Below are 19116 nucleotides of genomic sequence, written 5' to 3' on the forward strand. Positions count from 1 at the left end.
GAGCAGACAATGTACACAGCAAGACAACAAGCACACAGCAGGACAACAGGCACAAAGGAAGACAACAGGCATATAGCAAGACAACAGGCACACAGCAAGACAACAATCACACAGCTGGAAAACAAGCACACAGCAAGACAATGTACACAGCAAGACAAAAGACACATAAGACAAGCACACAGCAAGACAATATACACAGCAGGACAACAGGCACACAGCAAGACAACAGGTACACAGCAGGACAACAGGCACACAGCAGGACAAAAGGTACACAAGACAACAAGCACACAGCAGGACAATGTACACAGCAAGACAACAGGTACACAGCAAGACAACAGGCACACAGCAAGACAACAAGCACACAGCAAGACAATGTACACAGCAAGACAATGTACACAGCAAGACAACAGGCAGACAACAAGAAAACAGGAACACATAAAGACAACAGGCACGCAGCAAGACAACAAGCACTAATCAAGACAACAAGCACACAGCAAGACAACAGGCATACAGCAAGACAACAATCACACAGCTGTACAACAGGCACACAGCAAGACAATGTACACAGCAGGACAACAAGCACACAGCAGGACAACAGGCACACTGCAAGACAACAGGCACATTGCAAGTCAACAATCACGCAGCTGGACAACAGGCACACAGCAAGATAATGTACACAGCAGGACAACAATCACAGCTGGACAACAGGCACACAGCAAGACAAGTACACAGCAACCCAACAGGCACACAGCAGGACAACAGGCACAGAGCAGACAATGTACACAGCAAGACAACAAGCACACAGCAGGACAACAGGCACAAAGGAAGACAACAGGCATATAGCAAGACAACAGGCACACAGCAAGACAACAATCACACAGCTGGAAAACAAGCACACAGCAAGACAATGTACACAGCAAGACAAAAGACACATAAGACAAGCACACAGCAAGACAATATACACAGCAGGACAACAGGCACACAGCAAGACAACAGGTACACAGCAGGACAACAGGCACACAGCAGGACAAAAGGTACACAACAAGACAACAAGCACACAGCAAGACAACAGACACATAACAAGACAACAAGCACACAGCAGGACAATGTACACAGCAAGACAACAGGTACACAGCAAGACAACAGGCACACAACAAGACAACAAGCACACAGCAAGACAATGTACACAGCAAGACAATGTACACAGCAAGACAACAGGCAGACAACAAGAAAACAGGAACACATAAAGACAACAGGCACGCAGCAAGACAACAAGCACTAATCAAGACAACAAGCACACAGCAAGACAACAGGCACATAGAAAAACAACAGGCACACAGCAGGACAACAGGCATACAGCAAGACAACAATCACACAGCTGTACAACAGGCACACAGCAAGACAATGTACACAGCAATACAACAATCACACAGCAAGACAACAGGCACATAGCAAGACAATGTACACAGCAGGACAACAAGCACACAGCAGGACAACAGGCACACTGCAAGACAACAGGCACACTGCAAGTCAACAATCACACAGCTGGACAACAGGCACACAGCAAGATAATGTACACAGCAGGACAACAATCACAGCTGGACAACAGGCACACAACAAGACAATGTACACAGCAGGACAACAGGTACACAGCAGGACAACAAGCACATGACAAGACAACAAGCACACAGCAAGACAACCAGCATACAGCAAGACAACAAGCACACAGCAAGACAATGTACACTGCAACACAACAGGCACACAGCAGGACAACAGGCACAGAGCAAGACAATGTACACAGCAAGACAACAGGCATATAGCAAGACAACAGGCACACAGCAAGACAACAATCACACAGCTGGAAAACAAGCACACAGCAAGACAATGTACACAGCAAGACAAAAGACACATAAGACAACAAGCACACAGCAAGACAATATACACAGCAGGACAACAGGCACACAGCAGGACAAAAGGTACACAACAAAACAACAAGCACACAGCAAGACAACAGACACATAACAAGACAACAAGCACACAGCAAGACAATGTACACAGCAAGACAACAGGTACACAGCAAGACAACAGGCATACAGCAGGACAACAGGCAGACAGCAAGAAAACAGGAACACATAAAGACAACAGACACACAGCAAGACAACAAGCACTAATCAAGACAACAAGCACACAGCAAGACAACAGGCACTTAGAAAGACAACAGGCACATAGAAAAACAACAGGCACACAGCAGGACAACAGGCACACAGCAAGACAACAATCACACAGCTGGACAACAGGCACACAGCAAGACAATGTACACTGCAATACAACAATCACACAGCAAGACAACAGGCACATAGCAAGACAATGTACACAGCAGGACAACAAGCACACAGCAGGACAATAGGCACACTGCAAGACAACAGGCACACAGCTGGACAACAGGCACACAGCAAGACAATGTACACAGCAGGACAACAATCACAGCTGGACAACAGGCACACAGCAAGACAATGTACACAGCAGGACAACAAGCACATGACAAGACAACAAGCACACAGCAAGACAACCGGCATACAGCAAGACAACAAGCACACAGCAGGACAACAAGCACACAGCAGGACAACATGCACACTGCAAGTCAACAATCACACAGCTGGACAACAGGCACACAGCAAGACAATGTACACAGCAGGACAACAATCACAGCTGGACAACAGGCACACAGCAAGACAATGTACACAGCAGGACAACAGATACACAGCAGGACAACAAGCACATGACAAGACAATAAGCACACAGCAAGACAACCGGCAGACAGCAAGACAACAGGCACACAGCAAGACAATGTACACAGCAGGACAACAGACACACAACAAGACAACAGGCAGACAGCAAGACAACAGGGACACATCAAGGAAACAGGCAGACAGCAAGACAACAAGCACAAAGCGAGACAACATGCATACGGCAAGACAACAGGCAGACAGAAAGTCAACAGGCATACAGCAAGACAACAAACACATAGCAAGACAACAAACACATAGCTGGAAAACAAGCACACAGCAAGACAATGTACACAGCAAGACAAAAGACACATAAGACAAGCACACAGCAAGACAATATACACAGCAGGACAACAGGCACACAGCAAGACAACAGGTACACAGCAGGACAACAGGCACACAGCAGGACAAAAGGTACACAAGACAACAAGCACACAGCAGGACAATGTACACAGCAAGACAACAGGTACACAGCAAGACAACAGGCACACAGCAAGACAACAAGCACACAGCAAGACAATGTACACAGCAAGACAATGTACACAGCAAGACAACAGGCAGACAACAAGAAAACAGGAACACATAAAGACAACAGGCACGCAGCAAGACAACAAGCACTAATCAAGACAACAAGCACACAGCAAGACAACAGGCACATAGAAAAACAACAGGCACACAGCAGGACAACAGGCATACAGCAAGACAACAATCACACAGCTGTACAACAGGCACACAGCAAGACAATGTACACAGCAATACAACAATCACACAGCAAGACAATAAGCACACAGCGGGACAACAAGCACATAGCAAGACAACAGGCACATAGCAAGACAACAGCCACACATAAAACAAGAGGCACATAGAAAGACAACAAGCATACAGCAAGATAAAAGTACTCAGCAGGATGATAAGCACACGGCAAGACAACAATCACACAGCTGGACACAAGCACACAGCAAGACCACAGGCACATAGCAAGACAACAGCCACACAGCAAGACAACAGCCACACATCAAAACAACAAGCACATAGAAAGACAACAGGCACACAGCAAGATAATAAACCCCCAACAGGACAACAGGCATACAAGACAACATGCACACAGCAGGACAACAGGTACACAGCAGGACAACAAGCACATGACAAGACAACAAGCACACAGCAAGACAACCGGCATACAGCAAGACAACAAGCACACAGCAGGACAACAGACACACAGCAAGACAACAGGCAGACAGCAAGACAACAGGGACACATCAAGGAAACAGGCAGACAGCAAGACCACAGGCACATAGCAAGACAACAGCCGCACAGCAAGACAACAGCCACACATCAAAACAACAAGCACATAGAAAGACAACAGGCACACAGCAAGATAACAAACACCCAGCAGGACAACAGGCATACAAGACAACATGCACACAGCAGGACAACAGGTACACAGCAGGACAACAAGCACATGACAAGACAACAAGCACACAGCAAGACAACCGGCATACAGCAAGACAACAAGCACAGAGCAGGACAACAAGCACACAGCAAGATAATGTACACAGCAGGACAACAGACACACAGCAAGACAACAGGCAGACAGCAAGACAACAGGGACACATCAAGGAAACAGGCAGACAGCAAGACAATAAGCACACAGTGAGACAACAGGCATACGGCAAGACAACAGGCAGACAGAAAGACAACAGGCATACAGCAAGACAACAAACACATAGCAAGACAACAAATATACAGCAGGACAAGAGGCACACAGCAAGACAACAGGCACACAGCAAGACAATAATCACACAGCTGGACAACAAGCACACAGCAAGACAACTGGCACACAGGAGGACAACAGGCACACAGTAGGACAACATGTACACCGCAGGACAACAGGTGCACAGCAAGAGAAGTACATTGCAAGACAACAGGCACACAGCAGGACAACAGGCACACAACAAGACTACAGGCACATAGCAGGACAACATGCACACAGCAGAACAACAAGCACACAGCAAGACAACATGCACATAGCTGAACAACAAGCACACAGCAAGACAAGTACACAGCAACACAACAGGCACACAGCAGGACAACATGCACACAGCAGAACAACAGTCACACAGCAAGACAACAGGCACACTGCAGGACAACAGGCACACAGCAAGACAACAGGCACACAGCAAGACAACAGGTACACCGCAGGACAACAGGCACACAGCAAGACAACAATTACATAGCAACACAACAGGCACTCAGTAAGACAATACTCACACAGCTGGACAACAAGCACACAGCAAGACAATGTACACAGCAGGACAACAGGCACACAGCAGGACAACACATACACCGCATGACAACAGGTGCACAGCAAGAGAAGTACACTGCAAGACAACAGGCACACAAAACTACAGGCACACAGCAGGTCAACAGGCACACAGCTGGACAACAAGCACACAGCAAGACAAGTACACAGCAACCCAACAGGCACACAGCAGGACAACAGGCACAGAGCAGACAATGTACACAGCAAGACAACAAGCACACAGCAGGACAACAGGCACAAAGGAAGACAACAGGCATATAGCAAGACAACAGGCACACAGCAAGACAACAATCACACAGCTGGAAAACAAGCACACAGCAAGACAATGTACACAGCAAGACAAAAGACACATAAGACAAGCACACAGCAAGACAATATACACAGCAGGACAACAGGCACACAGCAAGACAACAGGTACACAGCAGGACAACAGGCACACAGCAGGACAAAAGGTACACAAGACAACAAGCACACAGCAGGACAATGTACACAGCAAGACAACAGGTACACAGCAAGACAACAGGCACACAGCAAGACAACAAGCACACAGCAAGACAATGTACACAGCAAGACAATGTACACAGCAAGACAACAGGCAGACAACAAGAAAACAGGAACACATAAAGACAACAGGCACGCAGCAAGACAACAAGCACTAATCAAGACAACAAGCACACAGCAAGACAACAGGCATACAGCAAGACAACAATCACACAGCTGTACAACAGGCACACAGCAAGACAATGTACACAGCAGGACAACAAGCACACAGCAGGACAACAGGCACACTGCAAGACAACAGGCACATTGCAAGTCAACAATCACGCAGCTGGACAACAGGCACACAGCAAGATAATGTACACAGCAGGACAACAATCACAGCTGGACAACAGGCACACAGCAAGACAAGTACACAGCAACCCAACAGGCACACAGCAGGACAACAGGCACAGAGCAGACAATGTACACAGCAAGACAACAAGCACACAGCAGGACAACAGGCACAAAGGAAGACAACAGGCATATAGCAAGACAACAGGCACACAGCAAGACAACAATCACACAGCTGGAAAACAAGCACACAGCAAGACAATGTACACAGCAAGACAAAAGACACATAAGACAAGCACACAGCAAGACAATATACACAGCAGGACAACAGGCACACAGCAAGACAACAGGTACACAGCAGGACAACAGGCACACAGCAGGACAAAAGGTACACAACAAGACAACAAGCACACAGCAAGACAACAGACACATAACAAGACAACAAGCACACAGCAGGACAATGTACACAGCAAGACAACAGGTACACAGCAAGACAACAGGCACACAACAAGACAACAAGCACACAGCAAGACAATGTACACAGCAAGACAATGTACACAGCAAGACAACAGGCAGACAACAAGAAAACAGGAACACATAAAGACAACAGGCACGCAGCAAGACAACAAGCACTAATCAAGACAACAAGCACACAGCAAGACAACAGGCACATAGAAAAACAACAGGCACACAGCAGGACAACAGGCATACAGCAAGACAACAATCACACAGCTGTACAACAGGCACACAGCAAGACAATGTACACAGCAATACAACAATCACACAGCAAGACAACAGGCACATAGCAAGACAATGTACACAGCAGGACAACAAGCACACAGCAGGACAACAGGCACACTGCAAGACAACAGGCACACTGCAAGTCAACAATCACACAGCTGGACAACAGGCACACAGCAAGATAATGTACACAGCAGGACAACAATCACAGCTGGACAACAGGCACACAACAAGACAATGTACACAGCAGGACAACAGGTACACAGCAGGACAACAAGCACATGACAAGACAACAAGCACACAGCAAGACAACCAGCATACAGCAAGACAACAAGCACACAGCAAGACAATGTACACTGCAACACAACAGGCACACAGCAGGACAACAGGCACAGAGCAAGACAATGTACACAGCAAGACAACAGGCATATAGCAAGACAACAGGCACACAGCAAGACAACAATCACACAGCTGGAAAACAAGCACACAGCAAGACAATGTACACAGCAAGACAAAAGACACATAAGACAACAAGCACACAGCAAGACAATATACACAGCAGGACAACAGGCACACAGCAGGACAAAAGGTACACAACAAAACAACAAGCACACAGCAAGACAACAGACACATAACAAGACAACAAGCACACAGCAAGACAATGTACACAGCAAGACAACAGGTACACAGCAAGACAACAGGCATACAGCAGGACAACAGGCAGACAGCAAGAAAACAGGAACACATAAAGACAACAGACACACAGCAAGACAACAAGCACTAATCAAGACAACAAGCACACAGCAAGACAACAGGCACTTAGAAAGACAACAGGCACATAGAAAAACAACAGGCACACAGCAGGACAACAGGCACACAGCAAGACAACAATCACACAGCTGGACAACAGGCACACAGCAAGACAATGTACACTGCAATACAACAATCACACAGCAAGACAACAGGCACATAGCAAGACAATGTACACAGCAGGACAACAAGCACACAGCAGGACAATAGGCACACTGCAAGACAACAGGCACACAGCTGGACAACAGGCACACAGCAAGACAATGTACACAGCAGGACAACAATCACAGCTGGACAACAGGCACACAGCAAGACAATGTACACAGCAGGACAACAAGCACATGACAAGACAACAAGCACACAGCAAGACAACCGGCATACAGCAAGACAACAAGCACACAGCAGGACAACAAGCACACAGCAGGACAACATGCACACTGCAAGTCAACAATCACACAGCTGGACAACAGGCACACAGCAAGACAATGTACACAGCAGGACAACAATCACAGCTGGACAACAGGCACACAGCAAGACAATGTACACAGCAGGACAACAGATACACAGCAGGACAACAAGCACATGACAAGACAATAAGCACACAGCAAGACAACCGGCAGACAGCAAGACAACAGGCACACAGCAAGACAATGTACACAGCAGGACAACAGACACACAACAAGACAACAGGCAGACAGCAAGACAACAGGGACACATCAAGGAAACAGGCAGACAGCAAGACAACAAGCACAAAGCGAGACAACATGCATACGGCAAGACAACAGGCAGACAGAAAGTCAACAGGCATACAGCAAGACAACAAACACATAGCAAGACAACAAACACATAGCTGGAAAACAAGCACACAGCAAGACAATGTACACAGCAAGACAAAAGACACATAAGACAAGCACACAGCAAGACAATATACACAGCAGGACAACAGGCACACAGCAAGACAACAGGTACACAGCAGGACAACAGGCACACAGCAGGACAAAAGGTACACAACAAGACAACAAGCACACAGCAAGACAACAGACACATAACAAGACAACAAGCACACAGCAGGACAATGTACACAGCAAGACAACAGGTACACAGCAAGACAACAGGCACACAGCAAGACAACAAGCACACAGCAAGACAATGTACACAGCAAGACAATGTACACAGCAAGACAACAGGCAGACAACAAGAAAACAGGAACACATAAAGACAACAGGCACGCAGCAAGACAACAAGCACTAATCAAGACAACAAGCACACAGCAAGACAACAGGCACATAGAAAAACAACAGGCACACAGCAGGACAACAGGCATACAGCAAGACAACAATCACACAGCTGTACAACAGGCACACAGCAAGACAATGTACACAGCAATACAACAATCACACAGCAAGACAACAGGCACATAGCAAGACAATGTACACAGCAGGACAACAAGCACACAGCAGGACAACAGGCACACTGCAAGACAACAGGCACACTGCAAGTCAACAATCACACAGCTGGACAACAGGCACACAGCAAGATAATGTACACAGCAGGACAACAATCACAGCTGGACAACAGGCACACAACAAGACAATGTACACAGCAGGACAACAGGTACACAGCAGGACAACAAGCACATGACAAGACAACAAGCACACAGCAAGACAACCAGCATACAGCAAGACAACAAGCACACAGCAAGACAATGTACACTGCAACACAACAGGCACACAGCAGGACAACAGGCACAGAGCAAGACAATGTACACAGCAAGACAACAGGCATATAGCAAGACAACAGGCACACAGCAAGACAACAATCACACAGCTGGAAAACAAGCACACAGCAAGACAATGTACACAGCAAGACAAAAGACACATAAGACAACAAGCACACAGCAAGACAATATACACAGCAGGACAACAGGCACACAGCAGGACAAAAGGTACACAACAAAACAACAAGCACACAGCAAGACAACAGACACATAACAAGACAACAAGCACACAGCAAGACAATGTACACAGCAAGACAACAGGTACACAGCAAGACAACAGGCATACAGCAGGACAACAGGCAGACAGCAAGAAAACAGGAACACATAAAGACAACAGACACACAGCAAGACAACAAGCACTAATCAAGACAACAAGCACACAGCAAGACAACAGGCACTTAGAAAGACAACAGGCACATAGAAAAACAACAGGCACACAGCAGGACAACAGGCACACAGCAAGACAACAATCACACAGCTGGACAACAGGCACACAGCAAGACAATGTACACTGCAATACAACAATCACACAGCAAGACAACAGGCACATAGCAAGACAATGTACACAGCAGGACAACAAGCACACAGCAGGACAATAGGCACACTGCAAGACAACAGGCACACAGCTGGACAACAGGCACACAGCAAGACAATGTACACAGCAGGACAACAATCACAGCTGGACAACAGGCACACAGCAAGACAATGTACACAGCAGGACAACAAGCACATGACAAGACAACAAGCACACAGCAAGACAACCGGCATACAGCAAGACAACAAGCACACAGCAGGACAACAAGCACACAGCAGGACAACATGCACACTGCAAGTCAACAATCACACAGCTGGACAACAGGCACACAGCAAGACAATGTACACAGCAGGACAACAATCACAGCTGGACAACAGGCACACAGCAAGACAATGTACACAGCAGGACAACAGATACACAGCAGGACAACAAGCACATGACAAGACAATAAGCACACAGCAAGACAACCGGCAGACAGCAAGACAACAGGCACACAGCAAGACAATGTACACAGCAGGACAACAGACACACAACAAGACAACAGGCAGACAGCAAGACAACAGGGACACATCAAGGAAACAGGCAGACAGCAAGACAACAAGCACAAAGCGAGACAACATGCATACGGCAAGACAACAGGCAGACAGAAAGTCAACAGGCATACAGCAAGACAACAAACACATAGCAAGACAACAAACACATAGCAAGACAACAAGTACACAGCAGGACAACAGGCACACAGCAAGACAACAAGCACACAGCAAGAAAATAGGCACACACCAAGACAGCAGGTACACAGCAAGTCAACAAGCACACAGCAAGACAACAAGCACACAGCAGGACAACAAGCACACAGCTGGACAACAAGCACACAGCGGGACAACAAGCACACAGCAGGACAACAAGCACACAGCTGGACAACAAGCACACAGCGGGACAACAAGCACACAGCGGGACAACAAGCATACAGCAAGACAACAAGCATACAGCAAGACAGCAGGCACACAGCAAGACAGCAGGTACACCGCGAGACAACAATCACACAGCTGGACAACAAGCACACAGCGGGACAACAAGCACACAGCAAGACAGCAAGCATACAGCAAGACAACAGGCACACAGCAAGACAACAAGCACACAGCAAGAAAACAGGCACACACCAAGACAGCAGGTACACCACAAGACAACAATCACACAGCTGGACAACAAGCACACAGCGGGACAACAAGCACACAGCGGGACAACAGCCACACAGCAAGACAACGGACACACATAAAAACAACAGACACATAAAAAGACAACTGGTACACAGCAAGATAACAAGCCCCCAGCAGGATGACAAGCACACAGCAAGACAATAAGCATACAGCAAGACAACAGGCACACAGCAGGACAACAAGCACACAGCAAGACAACAGGCACACAGCAGAACGACAGGCACACAACAAAGCAACAAGTGCACAGCAAGATTACTGTGGAGAAGGACATGGAAGATATAGAATAGGGGAGATAGATGGTGACATCTTGAAAAGTGTCCATATTGCAGAGAAGGAGGTGCTGAATGTCTTAAAATGCATAAAAGTGGACAAATCCCGGGCACCTGATCAGGTGTATCTTAGAACTCTGTGGGAAGCTAGGGAAGTGATTGCTAGGCCTCTTGCTGAGATATTTGGATCATCGATAGTCACAGGTCAGGTGCTGGAAGACTGGAGGGTGGCAAACGTGGTTCCACTATTTAAGAATGGTGGTAAGGACAAGCCAGGGAACTATAGGCCGGTGAGATTGGGCAATATATTGGAGGAAATCCTGAGGGACAACATGGCTTTGTGCCTGGGAAATCATGTCTCACAAACTTGATTGAGTTTTTTGAGGATGTAACAAAGAGGATTGATGAGGGCAGAGCAGTAGATGTGATCTATATGGACTTCTGTAAGGCGTTCGACAAGGTTCCTCATGACATACTGGTTAGCAAGGTTAGATCTCATGAAATAGAGGGAGAACTAGCCATATGAATACAGAACTGGTTCAAAGGTAGAAGACAGAGGGTGGTGGTGGAGGGTTGTTTTCAGACCGGAGGCCTGTGACCAGTGGAGTGCCACAAGGGATTGGTGCTGGGTTCACTGCTTTTCATAATTTAAATAAATGATTTAAATGTGAGCACAAGAGGTATAGTTAGTAAGTTTACAGATGACACCAAAATTGGAGGTGTAGTGGACAGCGAAGAGGGTTACCTCAGATTACAACAGGATCTGGACCAAACGGGCCAATGGGCTGAGGAGTGGCAGATGGAGTTTAATTCAGATAAATGCGAGGTGCTGCATTTTGGGAAAGCAAATCTTAGCAGAACTTATACACTTAATGGTAAGGTCCTAGGGAGTGTTGCTGAACAGAGACCTTGGAGTGCAGGTTCATAGCTCCTTGAAAGTAGAGTCGCAGGTAGATAGGATACTGAAGGAGGCGTTTGGTATGCTTTCCTTCATTGGTCAGAGTATTGAGTATAGGAGTTGGGAGGCCATGTTGTGGCTGTACAGGACATTGGTTAGGCCACTGTTGGAATATTGTATGTAATTCTGATCTCTCTGCTATTGGAAGAATGTTCTGAAACTTGAAAGTGTTAAAAAAAAAAGTGTTGCCAGGGTTGGAGGATTTGAGCTATAGGGAGAGGCTGAACAGGCTGGGGCTGTTTTCCCTGGAGCGTTGGACGTTTAGGAGTGACCTTGTAAAATCATGAGGGCATAGATAGGACAAATAGACAAGATCTTTTTCCCAGGGTAAGAGAGTCCAAAACTAGGGGGCGTAGGTTTAGAGTGAGAGGGGAAAGATATAAAAGGGAAATAAGGGAGAACCTTTTTCACCTAGAGGGTGGTACGTGTATGGAATGAGCTCTAGGGGAAGTGGAGGAGGCTGGTACAATTATAACATTTAAAAGGCACCTGGATGGGTATATGAGTAGGAAGGGTTTGGAGGGATATGGGCCAAGTGCTGGAAAATGGGGCAAGATTTATTTAGGATACCTGTTTGGCATGTACAAGTTGGACTGAAGGATCTGTTTCCTTGCTGTACATCTCTATGACTCTAAGACCACAAGCACACAGCAAGACAATAAGCAAAGGACAAGACATTACCAAACAGTAAAGCAGCAATAAGCACCAACAAACAACAACAATTCTTAATTACTGCATTTCTGTGGATAAAAATGTTTCTGAGTGAATAGTGGGATTGATAGCTGGAGGCTGTGTTCTTCATTAAAGTGTAGGATATTTGAAAAAAAAAACCTGCTATTTTCTGTAGAAGAATATGCTTTAAGAGTAGCCAAGTGCTGGATCTGCAAGGGTTAACATGGTCAAGAGCTCATTGTTTAGTTGTAGTCTGACCTTTTCAACCAGTTAACCAGATCAAGACATTCAACCCCAAAGTGAACAGTGTATAAAAACGATGATTCATCACACTTCAATCCAACTGCCTGCAGCTCCCCACAGTAGAGCATGGGATAATAGCTCTTAATGGAGCACAGACTGCCCTGTGTGCCTTTGTACCCTTCTGGCTGTGTCAATCTGCCTATTCATTAGGTAGAAATGCAGGTATTTGGGAATTTCAAATTCTCAAGCTGTCTGATTATCAGGACTGATTTGGAAGGAGATGGGGATCCAGCAAGCAGGATATGTTTACTCAGGAAATTAGCATTTTAAATCCAATAAATCAGTATCACAACCAAATTACAAAATATTTTGGTTAATATATAATGACTATAGCACACGTGACAGAAGGAGAGAGAGAAATCATTGACATGGTAGACTACAGCATTCTTGTGCCTCAGTGTCAGTCCCTGTGGAAGGAAACAGATTAATTCCTCAGAACATCATCAAGAGATTTCAAAGAATATATCACAAACAACAAATCTTTTTTGTCGTTCTTCATTTTTGCAACCATTTGCAGTTCTGAAGAAGGGTCACTGGACCCAAAACATTAACTCTGATTTCTCTCATTGGATGCTGAGTTTTTACAGCAATTTCTGTTTTTGTTTCAGATTTCCAGATCTGCAGTTCTTCCGGGTATTTTTTCAAATCATTTTTGGGGTTATAGTCAACATTTTGCCAAAAAATGCAGTTGCTACTTTGCAAAAAAAAACAAGAAAGATCTAGTAAGAAATAAGAAAGGTGAATGAGCAGTATCTTACTTTTTTCTTCACTCCCAGGGTGTTGGTGTCAACTGGCTGGGCCAGTTTTTCTTATCCATCCCGAACTTCCCTTAAATGGATTGATATGCTCGGTCCAGTTCAGAGGGCACCATGGGTCTGGATTCACATGTGGACCACAGCAGGTAAGGACAGATTTCCTTCCTTAAAGGGTGTGAGTGAACTGGATGGGCTTTTGCACCAACTCATGCTGGTTCTTGGTAGTTGGTGTTATTGGGACTCGGAGCAGAAATAGGCTATTTGGCCTTTTAAGCCTGCTCACATTTCAATAAGTTCAAAGCCCATCTGGTGTGGTTTCATCTTCATTTTGCTATCTGCCCTGTGGCTCTCAAGCTCCTAGGAGACAGTGAGGACTGCAGATGCTGGAAATCAGTCGAGAATGCGGCGCTGGAAAAGCACAGCAGGTCAGGCAGCATCCGAGGAGCAGGAGAATCGAGGTTTCAGGCAAGAGTCCTTCATTCCTGATGAAAGGCTCTTGTCCGAAACGTTGATTCTCCTGCCCCTAAAGCTCCTTGTCTGCCAATCTCCACTTTGAAAAAATTCTGGGATCCAGCTTCCACTGCTTTCTGACGATTGTTATCAGCCAGCTTACACATTGCTAAACTGCCGCAATGGGAATTGAACCCACGTGAGAGCATTAGTAGGGATTAATGTCCCAGGGATAATACCACCTCCCCATTACAGCCCTTAAAGCAGAAAAACCTGCTGAGTAAGGAAGCAGGAGGTGGGGAGGAGGCAATGCAGTGAGGATACAGGGGATCGGGGAGTGAGATTGGGGCAGGAATGGGGATGGGGGAGTGTGGGTGGGGGGAATGGGGGAGTGAAGGTGGGGAGGAGTTAGGATGTGGGAGGGAGCAAGGGTGGACGGAATGATGGTGCAGGGCAGTGGGGACGGGTGAGGGTGGGGGCAAGTGGGTATACGGGAGGAGTGAGGGTGGGGGAAATGGGGATGGGTGAGTGTGGGTGGGGGAAATGGGGATGGGGGAGTGTGGGTGAGGGAAATGGGGAATGGGTGATGTGGGTGGAGGAAATGGGGAGGGGGAGTGTGGGTGGGGGAAATGGGGATAGGGGAGTGTGGGTGGGGGAAATGAGGAATGGGTGAGTGAGGATGGGGGAGTGTGGGTGGGGGAAATGGGGATAGGGGAGTGTGGGTGGGGAAAATGAGGAATGGGTGAGTGAGGATGGGGGAAGTGTGGGTAGGGGAAATGGGGATGAGTGAGTGTGGGTGGGGGAAATGGGGATTGGGGAGTGTGGGTGGGGGAAATGGGGATGGGTGAGTGTGGGTGGGGGAAATGGGGATGGGGGAGTGTGGGTGAGGGAAATGGGGATGGGTGAGTGAGGATGGGGAAATGGGGATGGGGGAGTGTGGGTGGTGGAAATGGGGAGGGGGAGTGTGGGTGGGGGAAATGGGGATGGGGGAGTGTGGATGGGGAAGTGGGGATGGGGGAGCGTGGATGGGTGAAGTGGGGATGGGGGAGTGTGGGTGGGGGAAATGGGGATAGGGGAGTGTGGATGGGGGAAATGGGGAATGGGTGAGTGAGGATGGGGGAGTGTGGGTGGGGGAAATGGGGATAGGGGAGTGTGGGTGGGGGAAATGGGGAATGGGTGAGTGAGGATGGGGGAAGTGTGGGTAGGGGAAATGGGGATGAGTGAGTGTGGATGGGGGAAATGGGGATTGGGGAGTGTGGGTGGGGGAAATGGGGATGGGTGAGTGAGGATGGGGAAATGGGGATGGGGGAATGTGGGTGGGGGAAATGGGGATGGGTGAGTGAGGATGGAGAAATGGGGATGGGGGAGTGAGGGTGGGGGGAAATGGGGATGGGAGAGTGTGGGTGGGGGAAATGGGGATGGGGGAGTGTGGGTGGGGGAAATGGGGATGGAGGAGTGTGAGTGGGGGAAGTGGGGATGGGGGAGTGTGGGTGTGGGGAATGGGAATGGGGTAGTGTGGGTGGGGGAAAGTGGGGATGGGGGAGTGTGGGTGGGGAAATGGAGATGGAGGAGTGTGGGTGGGGGAAATGGGGATGGGGGAGTGTGAGTGGGGGAAAGTGGGGATGGGGGAGTGAGGATGGGAGAATGAGAGTAGGGAAGGAGTGAGGGATGGGTGAGGTGATGATGCAGGGGAGTGGGGATGGGGAAGAGAGGGTGGGGTGCAGTGAGGGATGGGTGATGGAGGAGTACTGAGGGTGGGTGTGAATAACACTCGGGGGAGTAAGGGTGGGTTGGGTGAAGGTGGGGATGGGGGATAGTGAAGGTTTGGGGAATGGGGATATGGGGGGTGGTGAGGCTTTCGGTGGGGGCATTCCCTCCCTGTTAATACAATGCCTATCTGCTGGTATCTGCAAACACAGCCCCATCGCAATGATCAGAACCATCGCTGAAAGGGAACTGTCAGTTTGTCAGTGTATTTAGAAATCCTGCACTTTAAATTTTTGCAAAAATGCCTGGAGTATTACAGCAGTGATTGTCAGCTATTTCCCTTTGCCTATTGACATTATTCTGAGAAATTCCTTACTAGAATTTTGCTGCCTGTCTGATTTTAGAAGCATTCATTCCTACTGTAGGCGATCACAATTTCAGTTTAATTGTGCACTCATTGGTCCGGGGCCTGACGTTCCACTACTTGTTGTTTTAAGGTATTGTTTGTTTTGGTAAGGCTTTATTTCATTAAAGGTAATTAAATGGAGTTAATGGACTTTTATAGATGATCCTGTTTTCCCAATATAGCGAAAACAGAATTGGACATCTAGGAGGTTCTTAAAATTCTGACTTACCTGTGTTTGGGTCCTAAGATTTGCCCATTGTCGGTCTTTCTCTATTCTTGCCTGGGATATGGGTGTCTCTGGCTAGGCCAGTATTTATCACTCACCCCTAATAGCCCAGACATCAGCTGAAAATCAACCAGATGGCTGTCTGCACATGTAGCCAGACCAGGTAAGGAAGATGGACTTCCCTCCCTGAAGGGCACTATGAAAGGACCAAGGGTGGTGGGTGAGGGGGTGGGAGATGAATTGGCACTACTTTGCCCTGGAGGTTATGAAGGCCCATGCATAGGCCGCCTTCCAGGGAGCCCTGCCACCCCTCAGTGAAAATCCGGAGCTTCCCACCCAACTTTTTAGAGCCAGAAGCTGTCCCAGCTCAGCCCTTCCAATCCCGTGCCAAAGTTCCCTGCCTGTGTATTTTATTTAGAAAAGTGTGAGCAATGGAATCAGTGGCAGTATGCAGCTCAATTCTTGCTTAGGCTGAGCAGGAGTAAGGGAGAGCATGAGTACAGTGATGCGTTTCTCTGTGGAGCTGAAAATAAACAGCCAACTGCTTTCATCAACCATAAATGCAGCCACAAACAATCCAAATGTGTGCTTTGTTTTTCCAGTCAATAAATTATATTTCCAAGCATTCAAATTAAAAACGGAACCAGTCCAAGTCTGATTCTTGTTTATTCCAAGTGTCAGCTCCTGTAAACAGGGTTAAATATTGGGGGTTGTCAGAGTGAACAGTCATGGTGAGGCAGTGTACCGACCGGGGATAAGTACTCTGCACTCTACAGCTGCATTCCCATGACCACATTCCCAAACTAGCAACCGGAAAGTAAGTACTCCCCCTTGGCACTCTTCCCATGATTGATCCGGACGCTGATTTCATGCATTCCTGGCTGATATTCCTGAAGGGGTAGACAGGGCCTCTGCTTCCATTCCATAATTCCCTGAGGTCAGGATGGAGGCCTATTTCACTCATTCCTAATAAATCCACACTGTTTCCAGAAAGGACATTTCCCTGCCTGTGGAGCAGGAAACCAGATATTAAACAATTCTTTCTGACCTGTCTGACAGGCTGAATAAGAACAGTTCACTGTTTAGCTGTTCCCTGCTCTGCAGGCTCTCCTGGAGTTGTAAATGTGGGCCCCGTGTTCATGCAGCTGGGGTCGGGTCAGCAACATGACCCTTACTCTGAATAAGATGAAAGAAAAAAATGTGGAGAATTTCTGTCCATTCAACTCCTTTCTGCCCCATTTACTGAAATACTTCAACAACAAACTGGAAGGCACCATGGGGAAGCCAAAAGACAAATGACAGCAGTTGTGTTAACATCAGGAAGTAGAGGCAAGGCAGGTTTTACAAACTCAGAAAAACCAGGTGAGTTTGAGGAGGTGCTGGTGTAGGGGAAGTGATCATTGGGTTCCATGCTCCGGTGGGAGTGGGGCTCAGAAAGAGCTGATCATCCTTTCGGGTCAAGTCTCCTGGCTGTGGGGGAGCAGAGGGATGAGGATGTTCTTCCTGTGACAGTCAGACTATGGAATACATTACATGGTCTTTCTCAAACTGTGGGATCAGAAGGTCCAACTGTAGCACCCTCATAGGTTTCAGTCTGGGATTGGCTGGGTATCTCCAGAGGAGGCCAATGGAAATAAAAATGTTCATCTCAAAGGAAACAACCTTACACTTCAAAGAAGGTTGGACAGTGAATTAGCTGTGACCAATAAACATCAGAAACAAGAAGTAGGAGGCAGAGAAATTAGAAAAGAGACGGTGAGGGAAGAGGGGTGGGAGAGGAGCGATGTGAAGGTGAGGGGATAGAAGGGGATGACTGGACAGGTGAAGAGTCAGGAGCAGAAAGGAGAGAGGGGTTGAGGGCAGATGAAGGGGTGAGGGGCTGTGAGGATGAGAGGGGACTGGAGGAAGGGGTGAGGGGACATGACGGAGTGAGGGGAGAAGTTAGGGAGCAGGAAAGAATGAAATGAGAGGAGAGGGTGGGAAGAGTGCCCACATACTCTCCCTGACAGAGGGGTTCAGTAACTCGCTGTCTAATCCCTGCCATTGTTCTCCCTGACAATTGTGCAATTAGTCTGTCATCACATTCTGGAGGGGAGACGTCTGTCTGTCTGTCTGTCCTTTCTTGGCTTCAGAGCCTCTCTGTCATCACATGCTGGAATCTGAAACTTGTGACATCAAAAGTGCACTTAAACAAAACATACACATAGAACATTCTGGAGGTTTGCACAGTCCCAATGTAAACTGGACAATTCACATGGCAGAAAGACAGTTCAAATTTCCTGGGTTATTCACACAGCAAATCTGTTCTGAACTTTAACTTTTTCCTACATTGGTGGTGACCTTCTGTACA

General features: G+C 47.4%; 2 protein-coding genes across 2 annotated transcripts in view; one reads left to right on the plus strand and one right to left on the minus strand.

The window, feature by feature from the left end:
* The window catches only part of LOC122552319 (sphingosine 1-phosphate receptor 2-like), a 144521-nt gene extending 130520 nt beyond the window's left edge, over positions 1–14001 (minus strand). Inside the window, exon 1 of the mRNA XM_087983529.1 lies at positions 13981–14001. The gene's annotated coding sequence lies outside the window, so the exon portion shown is untranslated. The remainder of the gene's footprint in view (positions 1–13980) is intronic.
* A 49-nt stretch (positions 14002–14050) lies between these two features.
* Positions 14051–19116, plus strand: part of LOC122552310 (intercellular adhesion molecule 4-like) — a 118103-nt gene continuing 113037 nt past the window's right edge. The window contains exon 1 of the mRNA XM_087983524.1: positions 14051–14123. Within this exon, the coding sequence (XP_087839650.1) occupies positions 14066–14123 (58 nt within the window). The 5' untranslated portion in view covers positions 14051–14065. The remainder of the gene's footprint in view (positions 14124–19116) is intronic.

The sequence above is a fragment of the Chiloscyllium plagiosum genome, unplaced genomic scaffold, assembly GCF_037043375.1.
Source record: "Chiloscyllium plagiosum isolate Xiang-an unplaced genomic scaffold, Cpla_swu_hap1 HiC_scaffold_45, whole genome shotgun sequence".
NCBI lineage: Eukaryota > Metazoa > Chordata > Chondrichthyes > Orectolobiformes > Hemiscylliidae > Chiloscyllium > Chiloscyllium plagiosum.